This window comes from Vidua chalybeata, chromosome 8, assembly GCF_026979565.1.
Source record: "Vidua chalybeata isolate OUT-0048 chromosome 8, bVidCha1 merged haplotype, whole genome shotgun sequence".
Taxonomy (NCBI): domain Eukaryota; kingdom Metazoa; phylum Chordata; class Aves; order Passeriformes; family Viduidae; genus Vidua; species Vidua chalybeata.
The window spans coordinates 19,832,312-19,849,737 of record NC_071537.1 but is presented as its reverse complement, the minus strand read 5'-3'; the positions used below and the strand labels follow the sequence as shown (position 1 = coordinate 19,849,737).

Genomic DNA, 17,426 nt, shown 5'->3' with positions numbered 1-17,426 from the left:
GTCATCTCCACATCAGCTGTGAATGCTTGTGCAGGGAAGGAGGACACTGGCCTCACAGGGAAGTTCATGAGAGGAGGAAGGTGAGGTCAGCTAAGCAAACCCAGGGCTGCCACAGACATCAGCTACAAAGCACTTAATGGACCAAAATCTTCTGCTGGCCAGCTGTATTTGGAGTGCTATGGCAGGCAGAGCAGAAGTGCAGGCAGCACCATTCCCAAACACCCTGTATTTTCCCTGGATACTGCTCGCTCTTCTGGAAGTGGCAACATTACTTTTATACTGTGATGCATCCTGTTTTTAAAGAAGGCATTGCAAGAAAGAGGACAATCTCACCCAAGCTCTCCACCAACCTTTTAACTGAGAGTTAATGCTTAGGGGGATCAACATTCTCTGGATAAAAGGAAGGACTGAGAAGACTGAAAGGAGTCTTTTCTTGTGGGCTGTAACAATCACTTCTGTTCCCTAGGGTAAAAAGACAGATAAATGAGAGATAAAAGAAATAAAAAAGTTACCTACAACCTGTGTCATCTCATGAGTTTCTTCCAGTGAGAAAGAGCCCTGCAAGTACAGTGCTTTTACTGAAGCAAGTGAAAATTAAATACTGAAGAGGGTACATTAGTATTCTGGCCATGTGAGAGTCTCTGTTGTTTAGCCAGGTCCTCACACATGGTGTAAGACTTCTCCCCTCCCAGTATATAAACTGAGTAATGCATAGTACCAACTATCCCCATCCCCTTGCACTTGATTTCAGGTCAATCTGATGGATCAAGATCTATTCCTAACCGGTGTCTGATTCACGATTACATTCCTCTCAATTCATAAAAATCACCTTCCCTCCCTGTCTCTCTTTTGGAAGGAAAGAGAAAGGAAAAGGAAGAAGGAAAGTGAACTGGCAGGCAATAAGGAAACTGTAAGAGCTGGCTTGGGTTCACCCATTGCTGTCCTAGCAGACAGTACCAACCTCACAGCCCCCCTTGGCTGACATTCCTTTCCTTCTGACCTGCAGAGGTCAGATTTCTCCAGCCTCAGTGCACCCCAGGCTCCTCCAGACAGGGCCATGCACTATTCCCTGTGCTGCCCTGCAGCAGCTCCCTGCCCTGCTCCAGCAGGGGCTTCCAGGGACAGCCTGTGGCTCTCAGCAACCCAGCCAGGCCACTCCTCCCCTTCAGCCTTCCTAATCCCCACCTTGTTTATACTGGATAAAAACTAACTCAAAATGAAAACACTTACATGGGAAGCTAAGTTATGTTTGAATGGAATTAAAACTTCTTCCATGAAGAACATTTTGTGCCACTAGAGAGACCTTTTTTCCTGCCTAGGCATTCAGACATTCATAGTCCTGGAGCTCCTTGGAGAGTTTTTGGTACCTTCTTGTGTCCTGGGAGCCTGAACCATGTTTAACAGGCTGAGCAGCCTAAGTAGATACCGCTGAGGCACTTCATCTGCTTGGTTACCTACCAACCCCACCACAGCTCATTTAAAGAGCACCTGAAACCAACTGCCAAACCAGGGAAACTGAGGCAGGAACCAGCACTGTGGCCAGGCAAGTGGGACTCTAAAACACTTTGGGAGCACAAGCCAAATGTAGCTACCGTTAGGTAACCTTAGACCATCTCCTTCCCCAAGGTCTTCCCTGACTCCTTGGTGAAACAGGTGCCCAAATCATTTGCTGTCATTACAAGAGCCATGGGGAGCAGAGGACTTTCCTCACTGAACAAGCTGCCCCAATAGGTGCTGGTGGAGCTGCCCTGTCCTTCCCAGGGACAGCTGCAGTTTGCAGGGGGAGTTGGGTCTCAAACCCACTCTACCACCAACTGACTCCAGGATTCAGCAACAGCAACAACTGAAGAAAAGGAGTGGCTAATTCCCTCCCTAACACAGCCTGATGCATCTCACACTCCCTTTTCCTCTCTAGGAAGTGGAACTGCAAGATGATCTGAATATTTCCTTTTGCTTCTGATCTTTGCCCTGGAGAAATTTGTTACCCATTCCCCAGGGCTGTCCAAGTCACCATCTGGCCATAGAAATACAACAGCAAACACAGTCCAGTGTTCCAGCCTAAAACTAATTTGCTTTCTTTTCCCACTTGACAGCTGAATAAATACTTTGTCCTCACCATTTGAAAAGGGGAGCTGCAGCAAAGGGGTTTTGTCCACTGCAGCTACAAGCATCAGCCTTGTCTCCAAATTAAGCCTGAACAAGTGGCTCAAAGGGAACACATTTATTCCACAAATGTAACCCCTTTCTGTTCAGAATCAACCACGAGCAGTTTACAACTTCTAATTTATTTGCTGTTTGCTATTGTCCAACAAACCATTTTGGCAATTGATTGTTCCCTGGGCCTTCCAGACATTTTTCTGACCAGTGTAAGCGACTTTTATTTTGTGGACACAGAGTCCGGCTTGAAAGCAGAGAACCTAAGGGTGAAGATGACCCAGCCAGTCTTTCAGAGTGACCATCCTGCAATGTCTGCTCTCAGAGCTTATTAGACCCCACTCTTTCATGGACTGTTTCTGCCTCCAAATTCATTTGACTAAAACACTCTTATAAATGACGAGGCAGCTTATGCAATTGAGGCAAATACAATTTTTCATTTGAGTAAATATTCAAGGAAATTAGGCATTTGCCCAGCTCTGAAGCAAAAATGTATGATTTAGTCAATGCCACAGTTATTGGCTAAGCACTGTCAAATTTTACAATTAGGGTAATGGATTTAACTTTCAATGTAATTTCCATATGGATAAACAGATCTCCTCAAGTACATTTGCCCATGTGTTCCCTTCATCACACTTAATTAATATAAAACTATTTAATAACTTCCACTTAAATACAAAAGACCATTCAGACTCTTCTGGCATCAGTAAAAGCAACAGCCTCCAAATGTGATACACCAGCTGTAGACAAGAGCAAAAGAAAATTTAATTAAGAGCGATCAAGAGCACAACAGGGGCAAACAGAAATCAGATGTTATAAATGCTCCTACATGGTGATTACCCCAGCTCCTGAAAGAGTTAATGGTGCCAACCAGTACCAACTTCCAGGTGCTTTAGATGTGCCCAAGAGACCTTTGAGAACAGGGAACGTAGTGGGGCTGGAAGACAAAACCTGGCATAGTTAAGCGCGGAGCAGCAGGGATTCGGCATCATCTGTGCAGGAGCACTGCAGCAGCTATGCCCAAAGCTGATGGTGGCACCATGCTGAATAGGAAGAAATGACAGAAACAGGCTGTATGGAAGTAGCTTCAACCATGGCATCAACAGATAGTTTCTGCAGATGTTTTTGGGCGCTTAAATAATGCTAATTACTCATTAACAAAATCCATGCTATTTAATTTCTGAAGTGCAGCATTTGACAAGAGTGATACTGAGTTAATATCCTTCCTGGATGATTTCTGAAAGAAGCAGAATTGTTACTCACAAGATAAGCACAACTAAAATTTCCACTAAGAATGAGTAAGTGGCAGCATTTGACATAGCTGGGGATTTTTGTTACAATGGAGAAAGCTTTATCGCTTGGATGGATTCATTTGAGCAATATTGCAGCGCTCATAAAACCACTAAAATAAAACTGCGTAAGGCTGTACATTGACTGCACAGCAGAAATCAAACCAATTATTTTGACAGGTGGAAGGCCACCATCCAGAAAACTTGATTTCAGGGAACAGTGCATTTACAAAATAAACTTTGTGGTGCATGTGGCCAGCTGCCCACTGGGAACTCAGACAAGAGGAAAAAGAACATTTTAGACCACAGGAAATGTGGAGCAAGTAACAGGTTGTGTCATTCAGGTTGTGCTCTGCCCCATTCAGGTGTACTGAGCACCTATTGCTTGGGACTGTCTTTACCCTGCCCTGCAGAACCTTTATCACAAGCAAAGGGGAAAAAGGACATAGATTTCATTTCTCTGTCACAAGTCTGGAACCCCACAGCCAAGTGTGTAAAGGAATACTGCAAGCCCACTAGTCCCACCTGGTTTCAAAGCAACATGCCATACTGGAAAGACCCTAGTTGAAAGAAAATCAGAGCCTGCATATCTGTTGGTGGGATGGGTGGAGTAAAGACTCTAGCACCTCTTGTTGCTTGCTACTCAGGCAGATCACGAGCAGCACTCACTGCACAGGAAGGCACTGGACAGCCCCTGAGAACAGGCAGATGTGGCCAACAATCTGACTTCCCCACTCCTGACAGCCATGCTGTCCTGACTCAGGGTTTCTTCTCCAGCTTTACAAGGGAGATCTGTCCCCTTTGCACATATACACACTCCATGCTCTGGCATCTTGACTTGATGACTTTCTCTCCTCTCCTACCATTAAGCACCAGACTGGCAGATTCTAGTCCTGCGACTAGAAAAAGTGCATCCCTAAGATGAGAAAAATCCCTCTCAATAATTTTCAGAAAAGGCTTCAAGCTGGCACTCAGAAACCCATAAAGAAAAGCATTTGGTCTGAAAATATCAAACCTAAAGATAGGCATTTTCTATCTTAACTACAGAGGGCATTAGAAGGTCCACCAGCTAAGGGTATGGGATTTCTAGACAGTTATCTTTATGCTGGAGAAAGCCAGGCAAGGTTGCAATAGGACTGTGAGACTCTGGGGTGGGAGAAAAAAAGCACAGTATCTGCTTTTCTTCAAAGAGAAGATCACTGGCTTATTGCACAGAAGTGTAGATTTGGGACAGGTGATAACTCAGAAAAGCAGAGCGAACAAGAACACTCTTGGCCCTAGAGGACTTACTCAGCTCTTTCAAAGGGGAGCTCCTGCTTTGCCTTAGCAAACCACAGAATGGTGGGAAATGCATTTCATGGTTGTCTGCTCTGGTAAAACCCCTGACTGAATCGACTCACAGAGGTAAACATTTGGACTAGTCATAAGAAAATCATCTGGCACAGCTAATCAAACCTCAGCATCAGGCCAGCTCTAGGCACCTACCTTTCCACTCTTGAGGCTCCTCTTCCTGTTAAAAATGTGCCTGGATTGCAAAGAGACATCCCCAGAGTGCATGTCACGTGTTGTGGATAACTGAAAGGAGGTATGCAGACAGCTGGACAGAGCCCTCAGACAGGTCTGTTGGAACAAAGATGCTCCTCTACTCACACAGGAGGAAGCAACCTTCACTAATGATTTCCCAGGGAAAGAGCAGACCCCTGCAGAGAGTTCACAGATGTGGGTTATGTTACAGCACATACATAGTTATCTGTATTGCTCCTGGCTGATATGACCAATACAGCTCAGGTTAAGTTAGCACAACCATAGACTTGCTCTAAGCCTAAATGAATTAAAAGTTGGGCTCCAAGCAGCCCTAAATGCTATGACTCTGTGGTTCTGTGAAATCCAGCAATGCTGAAGTCCACTCCTTCTACCCTGAACCAAGTGACATTACAGTAGAGCACCAAATATGAGTTACAATGGAAAACCAGCTGAGGTGGCAAGCATGTGTCAAATCAGCTGAATTTAACAGTCTTGCTTTCAAATCCATAAATCAGATCGTCCCTGGAATCTCAGTTAGTCATGGTCTAAATCCCTGGATTTTGCAGTCTTCTAGAAGTATATTTTGCACTAAGTTAAATTTCACTAGAAATACATGAGTAGCATTCAAGAGGACTCTGATGTAATGTGCAGCACTACTACTGGCCACAGCCCATTCACTGAGGAAGCTCTCACAAAGTGAAACAGCAGAAATCCTGCTTGTGACTGCCACCAGTACCTTAAGCATTCCACACGTGAAGTCTTGCTCTTCACCCTGAAGTAGCACAACTCTCAGCAGGAGAGCTGCAGTCCAGCAACCTGTCCAGCAAGTAAATACAGTTTACATGGTAATCAATGCCTTTCCTCAAGAATGCAACCAGAAACAGTGACCATGAGCATCTCAAAACAAGAAAAAGCAAGGCATCCTGTTGCAGATAGGCCCATGTGCAGATGTGGTGAGGCAGCAGAGCAGCTGACTGTATTTTCACAGCACACTCAAAAACAGCAGAGCTGCTGCCAATGAACCAGGTCCCTGCTCTTAAGACAAGGTCTAATGCAGAACTCCTGTCTGCCTCATTTGTCAGAGAATTACATGTATGAATTTGCTGTCAGAGCCTCCAGTCACTGCCAGCAGTCTCTGTCTCCACTGATTTCAGTAGAGAGCTTGGGTTCAAATACATCCCTCTCCCAGCTGCACTGTTATCTGAAGCATTACTCTAGCTAGAAAAGATGCTCTTTGAATTTTTTCTGCCAGTCATTTGTGGCAGTGTGAAAGGCTCATCAAAGCCTTCAAGCAATGAGCCTCAAAACCTCTCAGGATGAGAGGTAAAGAAAACTTGTTTTGACTGTTCTTGAAAAGCATTCTTGGCGACAGTGGGATATGGAGTCAGCTTCTTAGCAGCAAGTCCAGCACAGCATGGCATCAGCGAGGGCAGCCAGATGCCCTTGGCTTCTGATCTGCTGCTGCCAAACCCTGAAGAGACAGACTTGCCCTTCTTACTCACAGAGGTGACTTTCAGGACTAGCAACTGTCTCTCTGATACAAAAATCAGGTAAAGGGGTAATGTATCAGAAAAGTCCTCATAATCCCTAAAATGCCCATAAAAACTTAAATCAAGCCAGTTAGTATTAAACATGCACATACCTCTAAGAGGCATGGCAAGAAATAAGGTCTTCTTCCCCTGTGGCTAATGCTTCAGCAGATAATCACCTTGCACCAGTGGACTCATCTGGGTCCAAAAGAGAGGTGACACTATGCAATTTCCCAGCCTGCCTCTGGATTCTCTTTTTTCCCATTGCAGCAGATGAATCCTCAAAGCTTTCAGTCAAATTTCTTCTAAACTAAATTATATTGTAAAAGCAAATATTTTCACTAGAGTTTAGAAAAATACAAGAAACTTTTCAGAATTGCAAACTTTTTGAAAAATCTTTCATCTAAGTGATTAGGAGTTGGTGATGCCTGGGCTTGCTGAGATAGCACTCACCGGCAGATCTCCAGGTAACAGATTCATTTCATTATGTTCTGAACCATTACTGTCTCTCTACAGGTCCAAATCCTAAGGGCATCCATTTCAACACCACTGCATAAGACCACCTGATTTTCATAGTAAACATAACATCTAAACTTGATCCCACTGAAACAGAGGTAGGGAGGCAGCTAAGACCTGCATTTTAACAATATACCTCATTGTTTGTCCCTTCTTCTAGCAGCAAAACATTTTTAAGGAAGAGGAGAAATTCCTTGTTCGGCAGATTTTATACGGTATTACAGATGGTGATAGCAGGATGAGCAGGTGACGTGGAGGACATAGTTTGGTCTGCAAAATTTCTTAGAATATAAAGCAACAAACAAAAAGATCACAAGTAAGTCTCCGAGTTTAGGACTTAGGTTCAAAGGAGAACAGCCAATGAGGGAAAAAAAATCCTGCTTTAGAAAATTAGAAAAATCTTAACTCAAAGAAAGGTCAAATGTTCAACTTCAAACAGCTCTTTTGCCAGATCACTGATTAGAATAAAACTAGGTTTCAGGTAAAACAGAGCTGAGGTTGAGAGACCTGTGGAAAGGAGCCCAGAAGTCATGTAATGATCACAATATAAAATTGGGTTGGAGGACAGCACTTTGGAAAAAACCTTCAGGGAAATCATGAAAGGGTCTTGATAATAAATTAACTAGTTGGTAGCTCTTGGTAGAGCACATCTGGCATTCACTCACAGTTAATCTGCACTGCGTGCAAATAGCCTCTACTAACTCACACAGCTCAGAGCTTTAACCAAGTCAGTGCAGATCAACCCATGGATTAAATGGGTTCCACTCAGCCAGAGACCACCACACCTGCCTTTCCCTCAACAGGGCCTGAAGAAAACTCCACTTGTAAAAGTAATCTAATGCAGGATGTTTGCACACAAGATGCTACTGAAAACCTACTGCAGTTTTCAGATGCCTGACCTGTACTCTCCCTGATACATTTTTAGGAAGGAAGATCCTTTGGTGCAAATGAGACTGCTCACATGAATAAGAACTATCAGGTCATACACTACACTCCAGAAGGCTTTAAGTACATAACACAAGTGATGCAATTCTCTGTGTAATGTCAATTAATGTGACCACTAACACAAAAGAATCTGGGTATACTGGACAGAGAAATCCAGACAAAGCCAAAGATGAACATCATCGCTGGAGCACTGAAGAAGGGTACCAAGGAGACATCCACCCTTAAAATCTACATGAGCAGTTTTTGAGGGGATTGCCAGAGAGCTCTGAGCCAGCATTGCTCAGAGGGTAGGAACCATGATCCTGCTCTGTGACTTTACCAAGGAGACAATGCTATTTAGTCCATTGCTTTCAGATACTAGGAATAAAACACTTAACTGCAATATGTGCTGAGAAAATGCTTGGAAACACTGAACTTCAAGGCATTCCCCTCTCAAGCAGGATCATAAATCTTTAGTTTCTGAAAAATTACCATGGCATTTCTGCAAGGAAAATTAATGGAGAAAACATGCCCGAAGCACACTCATGCTGTGAAATTAAGCTCAGGACAGAGATCCGTGGCAAAATCCAAAGAGTTCTCCGATTCCCTGCTCCTCTCTCTCAAGGACCCAGAGAAGAACCTAGCTATTTTCTAGACAATGACTGGGAGAGAGTGAAGAAGGGGAAAACTCGAAACATCTGACAGTCTCTGTCTTTACCAGCCAAGGCAAAGCTTTCCCTCAAGCAGTACATTGCTGGATCCAGAGGATCACTCTGATGTGTCCGATCACTCCTAAGTACACGGGAACCTCACTCTTCCTGCAGACAGCTGCAGATGCTCCACACAAGCTATTAGGGTGCACACCTACAAACAGCCCAGCAGTGTCAAATGGCACAATTTTCCCTTCTCCTCCCAATTGAACAGCATTTTCTGGGAACAAGGGAACAACACCGGGCAAGAAGAATGCCTGGCCTAAAAACATGGTCAGAACTGCAGCTCCCAGATGCGAAGAGCCTGGGTGTCTGTATGCACGTACTAAGTACTTCCTCCACTATACAACTAATCCGATTAACAGCTTTAGGCAACTCTGAAATGTTATCATTCAAGGGGTTCCATTCATAAAGGGTCTTAGGCTGTTTCTGTACAGAGGTTGCATTCTTCCCACTGGAAATAAAGCAGGGAGTAGGATTTTCTCCCAGGGAAGAATGGAGCCCAATTCCCCACCATGCTGAAGTAGGCCACCCTCTTACAATTCACTTGAGTGTCAAACAAGCCTCACAAGAGAAAAATCAACCCTTCCTGCCCATGCAAAGAGCCCCTCACAGGGCAGGTGACCACAGAAATCCCTCTGTGTGTGCTCTGCAGAAAGCATCACAGTCACAGGGGCTGCCCATTTGTCAGCTGCACTCTCAGGGATACAAATGAAACCTGCTAGAGATGAGGACAAGGGAAAGTGAGTGAGGTGACATCTCCATTCACCCAAGGCAAAGCATTGTATGATGCATCAGTAAAAAGTGCAAAGAAGAGACTGGTCCAAACATACCACACGAGCTGTGGCTGTAAGAGACCCATGCCAGCATTAAATGATATAGATGTGAGTTATTAAACCCAGTTCATTTTCCAGGTCTGGCACCAGTGCCAAGTGAAAGAGATGTGCTAGACACGACAACCAAAAACGTTACCAGAGAAAACTGATACATTCAAACATATCTGACTTTGCTTTCCCAGTAATGTCCTCATCTAACTTCAGGAATCAACAAAGGGATGTGAAAGAGATTCATGCTGCCTGTCCCACTTAGACCTCATTTTCTGATATATCTTCTGCTTCTAATAACCTACCACCTAAGAATGTGTGCCAGCCAAAAGCACAATATGAATGGGCTAAGTGACACGGCAATGCAGGACAATGGCATTTCCAGGGAGCTACCCATAATCTGAAGAACTGGACAGCCCTTCTCTATCCAGAATTTCAGTGACATTGACAATTAGATATGCCTGTGTTGGATGTGTCATCTTTCACACTCATCCCAATAGGAAGCTGGACCACTCACCTCCACAACCAGACCTACATGGTACTTAGATGCTCTGAAGCCAAAGCTAGGCAGTTACAAGGAAAGAGAACCTGTAACCAGTGCTTTCAAATGATAGATGAGCTGAGTTGCAGAGGTCAGGTGAATATACAATTTCAGTGATTTTTGCCTCTACCCACCCTCTCACCCTACTTGCTAACTAGAGGCAGAACAGCAAAGAAAAAGAGAAGTTTGTTCTGACTTTCTTTGTCTCCAATCCCTCTAGTACCTCTCAGAGTTCAGACTTGCAGCAATTTTTCTCTTGCAGTATAAAGTGAACCAAAGGGAAAAACACTGTGGGGAGCCCTCTGAATCAGATGCAGTGTTTCAGAGACTGTTAGAGCTGGAGTCCAGTCAGAGGTCCTGAGTCAAGAAACACCTTTGGTCTGGCATGAGACTGAGCATACATTAGAGTTGCACAGGGGGACAAACTGAGCACACACTTTATAGAAAATCAACACAATTGTTTACCTATTTTGATTAGAATATCACTTCTAGGGCAGTCTGGATGCATGACTGCAGTGGGTTTTACTAGTAGACAGCTGAAAAATGTGTTATTCCATTAAGATCAAACAGTGAAAGAAAAAGGAGCATAATAAGAGTCAGAACTCCTGACAAACTGAATGGCCCAACTTCAAACACATCTCCTTCCAAATTAGCAAAAAGGTATGTCCTCTTAGAAAGAGACCAGTGCTATAAATCTGAAAATATCCCTCAGTCAAGATAGGATTTGGCTACATCAAATTATGACTTGATTTTTATTTAACAAAGTTCAGAGCTGGATCCCAACCCCAGTGCCATAACTAAGCTCTGCACACACCACTCTGGCTGTGGGAACAGCATCACGAGGGAAATGAAATCCTCCTTCCCTAAGGACAAAACCAGGTGAAAGAAGGCATCACCACCCCAGGGCTGCCCTTACCTGAAGTGTGTCTTGCGTTGCCATCTGAGTGCTTTGTTAAGTCAACAGTTCTGTCTATCTGAAACAACTTCAGATCATCTTCATCTAAAGCGATATCTCCCCAAAAGGCAGCTGGAGAGAAACAAAGTGCAATTAGTTTAGTTTTTATTTTGGAAGGAAGGTACAGTTCCCAGTTGGCTTGTATCACACATAAAAGGCAATGACTTCGTGGACCAGAAAAAGGTCAAAGGTTGCTGCAGCTCTAAAAGTACCAACAGTGGACATCAGTGGAGGCCAAGTGACAGCACTTACATTAAATCACAGCACAGATCCACCAGAATGAGATGATGACCTGGGATTCCTTGTGCCACTCCTTCACATAGGTGTGACTCTCAATGAGGTGGTGTTCACTCTTCATTAAAGCCTGCATGAGGCAACCACCAGCATGGTTCTATTTCCTGTGAAGGAACTAGGTAAGTCACAGCTCAGACCCTTACTGAGACGTTGCACTGCACCATCCCCCAGGTGAACAATGTGCGTAAGACTGGAGGACAGCAGGGAAGCACTTGAGCTCAGCACTGTATATTTAAAGGCTACAGGCTTCAGGACCTCATACACCCAGACACACTGCACTGGTCCCAGTCCAACCTGAGAGCCAGCCTACCATTTCCACTTAGCTAGAGAAACACCAGTTATTTGTCCCCTTGTGGATAAGTTCCCTAGATTTAAGTTTGCAGAGTTTTCAATTTTATAAAAATCTTTGCATTTCAGTCAGAAGGCAGCAAAATAAGGTAAACAACAGATCACTTGACATTCACAGCTCAGAGAAACAGACTGGAAATCATTTGAGTGGAAAAAAAATATAGCCCTGGAGTATTTCCTGGCTGAGTTGATGCTACACAGTACCAATAGGTACCATTTTGAGAATCTGAACAAAATAAGCACAGGCAATGAGGCAGTTGACCAAGCCTAGCTGATCTTTCAGAGGTAAACAGATTACAAACAGAACTCTTAAAACTTGTACAAGAGGCCTGTATAGGCTGATGAAAAATTAGAAAAAACAGAGCAAATTTATTAATGATATGGTTGAAGGGAACTCGGTCAGACAGACAAGGAACAATGCTAAGGCACTGTCTGCAACAATGACCAGATTTGATGAAATTTCTTTTTACTTCTCTTGTTAAGTCAACATTTACATTACTTGAGGGGAAAAAACATCCCATTGCTACACTAGGAACATAACTGACCAAAGCACATTAGGCCTGAGAAACCAACGTGCTTTACCAACCATCTCACTTTTACTGCCAGGACCAAATGGAACATGGACCTTTGCCTGAATATCAGAAACTTGCCATCACATCTGTGGCAACTGAATGAAGAAAGGTTAACTCAGAGTTTTCTCTGACACAACATGGTACTGGTTCTGATGCAGGACTTGATTCCGCTATTCTGAATCTCAGCACCTCAGTCACTACAATAGTATTTGCCAATGTCACTGGTCTGGGATGCGGGCATGGAAAGAAATCTTTGCTTGCTACTGCCTGCTACAAGCAGCAGAGCCCTGGCATGAGCAGAGTGTGAGTCTACTATTTCTCCCTTTCCCTGGGACAAAGCTGTCTCCCCTGTTTACCTGGCTGTTTACCTGTTCCAGCTTTTTGACTGGGTCCCCTTAAAATTGCTACCAAAACTCAGTTCCAGAAGAGGACGTGGCTTATGCAGACAAATCCATAACACAGACTAACATCATCAATAACTAGGGTCGACCCTCCATTTGCTACACAAACACAGAACTCAGGCTCTCCCCAGCTTCTGGGCAATCCGAGCTGTCACTCCGAACAGAGAAGAACACAAAACACTGGCAGATCCCCCCCAGGTAACAAGTCTACCAGTACAGCCAAACATCCCAAGCTGATTGGGATGAAAGTGGAAGTGGAAGAAAGCAGTGACAGAGGTTCCTGTGAGTGCAATTTGAGGAGAAGACATTTTATCTATCCACAGAAATTACTTGCCCAGTCAGGAGGCAGAGATGCAAACGGCATCCCATGCCATCCAGTTACCTCCCCAGGCACGTTTGGTAAGTCATCACTGTACTGGCCACCTGCCACCAGCATTCCCTACCCTCCTGTCAAACCTCCTGTCCCAACTCATTGCCACCACCCTGGGCTCTCAGTGGCTCTTTCCCACTAGTAGCACACAGTCTGTTTCTCAGGCCAAGGTAGCCCATGCCAAAACACAGCTTGCAGGGCAAGCCTGCAGCGTGGATTTACATGGAATTGTTACCTTGTCCTTCCCAATGGAAGGCAGCAGTTTACTCCCAGTTCTAGCAAAGGGATCTCTTTCTGTTACAAAGTAATTCATCATCCTGAAAGATAGCCCACTACAAAAGCAGAATTTCCCGAGCATTTATTTCTAGCTCTCTGCAGTCCCAGTGTGCTCCAGGGGAACCATGATTTATTCCAGTCCCCAGCCAGCTGAACAACTGTCCTTGCTGGAAGTCCCAGCTGAGAATGCTACACTGCAACTTCTCCTGTGCCATCAAAGGCCCCTTCCTAAAGACATGCAAGCCTGTAAGCCTGCCTCCACCCAGAGGGAGCTGTCCCACAGGAAAGCCCAAATACTTTATTTTAAAGGGTCACAAGTTCAGAGACTGCTGGCAAGGGAAGCATCTCAAACCATCCCTTCTGGTTTCTTTTACTAAGTTCTCCATTTTAATTTAATGTGGGAGGATTTCCGGGGGAAAAAAAAAAAAAGAAACAAACAAACAAAAAAACACAAACAAACAAACAAACAAAAAAATCTCCAAACAGCAGGCTAACAAGCTTGGAAACCAGAGTGTCTCTTGGCAGAGCTCTGTAGTGTACACCCAGGTGCAAACTCTTAACACACAGTGCAACAGCATGCCAGCTTTTCTTTGAGAAAATGCATTAATCGCTCTGGATAGTAAGAACAGAGCATCTCTTATTGAGCTTGATGGAGTCAACATGAGAGACTTTGCTTCTCTACTGGGCTGGTAACCTGCACCAACCACCTGAAGAATGCTGAACCTCACATCCCCCCCCGCCCCCAGCATATGCAAACAGACAGCATTTCTTTCCTGGGCAAAGGGGAAGGATGACAGTGTTTAACAAACAAATTCAGCACCAAAATGAAAAAAGCACTCTGGCAAGCTGTCTGCATTCTCAGCACATTTCTCCCACAGGAAAACAGTCCACATGCTGACATCTGAATTGTGTGCTGAGCACAGGGGTGCCATGACACCAGGAAAGTATGGCAGGTGGCACTGGGAAGGAGCACACTTCCTTCTGGGCAGAGGACAGGCTCAACCGTTTTTCCAGGTGCCTCCCCCACAGCCAGAGCCAAAAACCATGAATGTCTTCACAGTCCTCATTTTCCACAGTAACATTTTGGGGACTCCCCAGTAATGTGACAGTACAAAGTGTCTTCTTTCTAAAAGGTTCACCACTCTTCCCTGTGAATCACCTCCAACTTGCTTTTCCCCCCACTAACGCTGCCCTTCTCCTATTTCCCACTTGCATTTTCTCCTTTCCCTGGTTCTGAGTAGCACAATCCTATTTTAGAGGAGAAAAATAATTGTGCTGTCTCTCATGAGAATTCAATTCAGAAGTGTTCACAACAGTTTAAAACTTTCATTTTCCATGAAAAGTGTGTTTTTAATAAGAATCTTGTACTTTCTGTTTTTTTTTTCTTTCCTTCAAAGACATCTAAGGAAAAGAATAAATCACCAAAAAAAAGCTTATGGTATTCAGACAGAAAACATAATAATACTGTTCCTAAAAATACATCACAACCCAAAATGCACTTTTGCAATTTGGTAAAACCAGGCTTATCTGCAACACTTCAAGACAAATTCCTGGGGATGGGTATCCTTCACTCCCACCACAGTCAGCTACAAGCTTCTACAAGAACATGAGCCACTTGAGCTGCTAGAAGAAAAATGTAACTCCATACTTGAAAAACATCACCCAGTGTCTGTGTTTGGACTGATCTTCAGCCACCAAGTTGGAGCAAACCTTCCATCCATTTGCCTGTCACAAACTCTTGCCAGGAAGCCCCTATTCCAGCACCAGTATAGGCCATAGGTTTTTCCTGGTGGCAGGGATCAGCAGGGCAGTCCCCCTGTGCACACTGTGGATGACCACTGCAATTTTCCCTCTAGCACTGATCAGAACCAGCTGTGACAGAGATTGACAGAAAGAGAGACTTTGGAAACATGTATACCCTGCCTGCCAGGAAAGCACCCTCCATCCCACTCCACCTCAAGCATAGACTCTGAAGCTTTTATTAAAAAATGGCAGGTTTTATGTGCTGAATGGGATCTGAACTTAGATTGAAGACTTTGTTTCCCAATTTGAGTCAAAGGGGCCCTCTTGCTATGGGGCCATGCCAAGCTGTGTATGTCAGCAGCTCAAGGATCTTCTCTGCATTTGCAGCTAACTGGCACAGCTCACACTGACAGATTTCCTTTCAGTTCTTCTAGCAGAGTTCTAACACAGTTTTCCTGCTCTTTTTGAGCAGGTGTCCCACAGGGCAATACAGAAACGAGCAGGTTAAAGAAGGAGCAATGTGAACCCAAGTAGGTGCCTCAGACTTGTTTCATCAATACTCACAACTCAAACTCAGTTTTCACGAGCATTCCCAGCCCCTGTGTGTAGATAATAGCTGGGTTCCCAAGCAGAGGTACCTCATGACTTGTGCCAGTACAAAATAAACAAGGAAGAAGCGCCTGCACAATTAACCCTGACATCTCCAGTTCTGTGAGCATCACCGGCAGGTGACTGATAGAGCCTGCCTGGCACAGACTCAGCTGTGCCACCCAAGGGATGAGCCACACCCTCTGTTTGTGCCCCTCAGTGCTCTGGGTGTGTAGGATGTGCTCTGAACCCACCCTTGAGATCAATCACACGTGCATTTCTGAGGCACAACCTCTATCCCCACCCACATCTCTGCTGTCCATCATGCACATTATGGAAAGGTCCTGGGGTACCAATTAGTTCCTTTGTTCTAGAGCTGACTCAACCACATCCAAATAATGTAAGAGAAAACCAATGTCCCTCCCACCTGAGCAACAGGAGCACCTGGCAAGGGGTGCTGGGCATATGTGGACATGGTAACACATCCCACCTCCTGGCAAACAGCAGTGGAACTCCTCATGCACTGGCAAACACATGCCAAGTTATTTTTGAGCACTTGCAGAATGCTCCCCAGCCTGAGAGGTCTGAATGGTGGGAGATTTGATTTTCAGGGCTGGCCACGCTCTCATTCGGGCTGACACTTTGCAGTCTAACAATAAGAAAATAAATCAACAGATCAAAGCACATTCCCAGCACCTCCATATTTCTTTTCTCACAGGAAGACAGATCTGTTGCTGAACCTCCTGCTGGCACAGGAACCAGCAGAACAATATTCTGAAGTATGCTAAGATTTATACCTTAGAGAAAAAACTCAATACATTCCTCAGGGCAAAGTAACAGCTGTGTCAGAGGGAAAAGCAAAGCCTCAAAATAGCCTGAGTGAAAGAGAGAGAAAAAATCCCAGATCAGCAATCTGGAAATAGGGCCAGATCAAGAGCATCAAACACTCAAAACAAAGGAAAATGGGAAACAAGCAGCTAGTTAACAAAAAGCATCAATACTGCCACATTCAGCCACTGTGTTTTCATCCAGATCAGTTTGTTTCTCCTCAGTAAGAATGAGCACAAGTTTCCCACAGGCCAGCTTTGGGGATAAGCTGCTATGGAGGCTCTGGTGGTAACCAGCTCCACTCAGCAAGGGTGTTTGGAGTCAGAGCTGGTGTCTGGCATCAGTGGAGTTTCCTGGCAATAAGGACTTGGTGATTCTGTCTTCATTGGGAAGTTCCCCTGTCCAGGGAGCACATTTTGTTTCAGAAATTACCCTCAGTTTGTGTAGGAATGTCTATGAACATGGTCAGCTTCTAAATGGCAACAAATATTTCAAAAACATCAAAATCTGCTGGGAATCAGACTCCAAATCCCTATTCACATTTCTGCAGAAACCTAAACTGCCTAAATTATCATGTGTAGTGCTCCCAAAGCACCCTCTCTTGGGAAGTAATCTGCAGGAGACCAAATTAGGCCAGAAATCCTGATTCATATTCAATGTATTTCCTACCCTAGAAGGTGACAATGCAGGAACAAAGAAATACTTTGGGCTTGAGTTTATTCAAAACTGCAAACATACATGTGAGCCTACACAATGCCCAGCTTTGCTGTCCCTGGACTGAATACCATGTTATTTTAACCAAGAACCAAGCAATAGAGCTTGCCAAAATCAGGTTAGGAGAAAGGCATTTTCATTTTAAAATTCACAGCTCTACTGCTGCTGGTTACTTCCTCACTCAAGGTCTTCATCTTTTCCACTTCAGCATGGCAGTGACACCAATCCAGTAATCTACGAAGCCATTCCCTGTAAAATGAGCAGTGCAGGAGGGCATGTGTGAACACAGGGCTGGAAAGCCATGCCAGGCAGCTGGAAATCCATGG

The 17,426-nt window shown here is 44.5% G+C and overlaps 1 protein-coding gene across 1 annotated transcript in view; it reads right to left on the bottom strand.

Moving 5' to 3' along the window:
• The window catches only part of TLL2 (tolloid like 2), an 84,980-nt gene that overhangs the window by 43,359 nt on the left and 24,195 nt on the right, over positions 1–17,426 (bottom strand). The window contains exon 2 of the mRNA XM_053949288.1: positions 10,928–11,038. Within this exon, the coding sequence (XP_053805263.1) occupies positions 10,928–11,038 (111 nt within the window). The remainder of the gene's footprint in view (positions 1–10,927; positions 11,039–17,426) is intronic.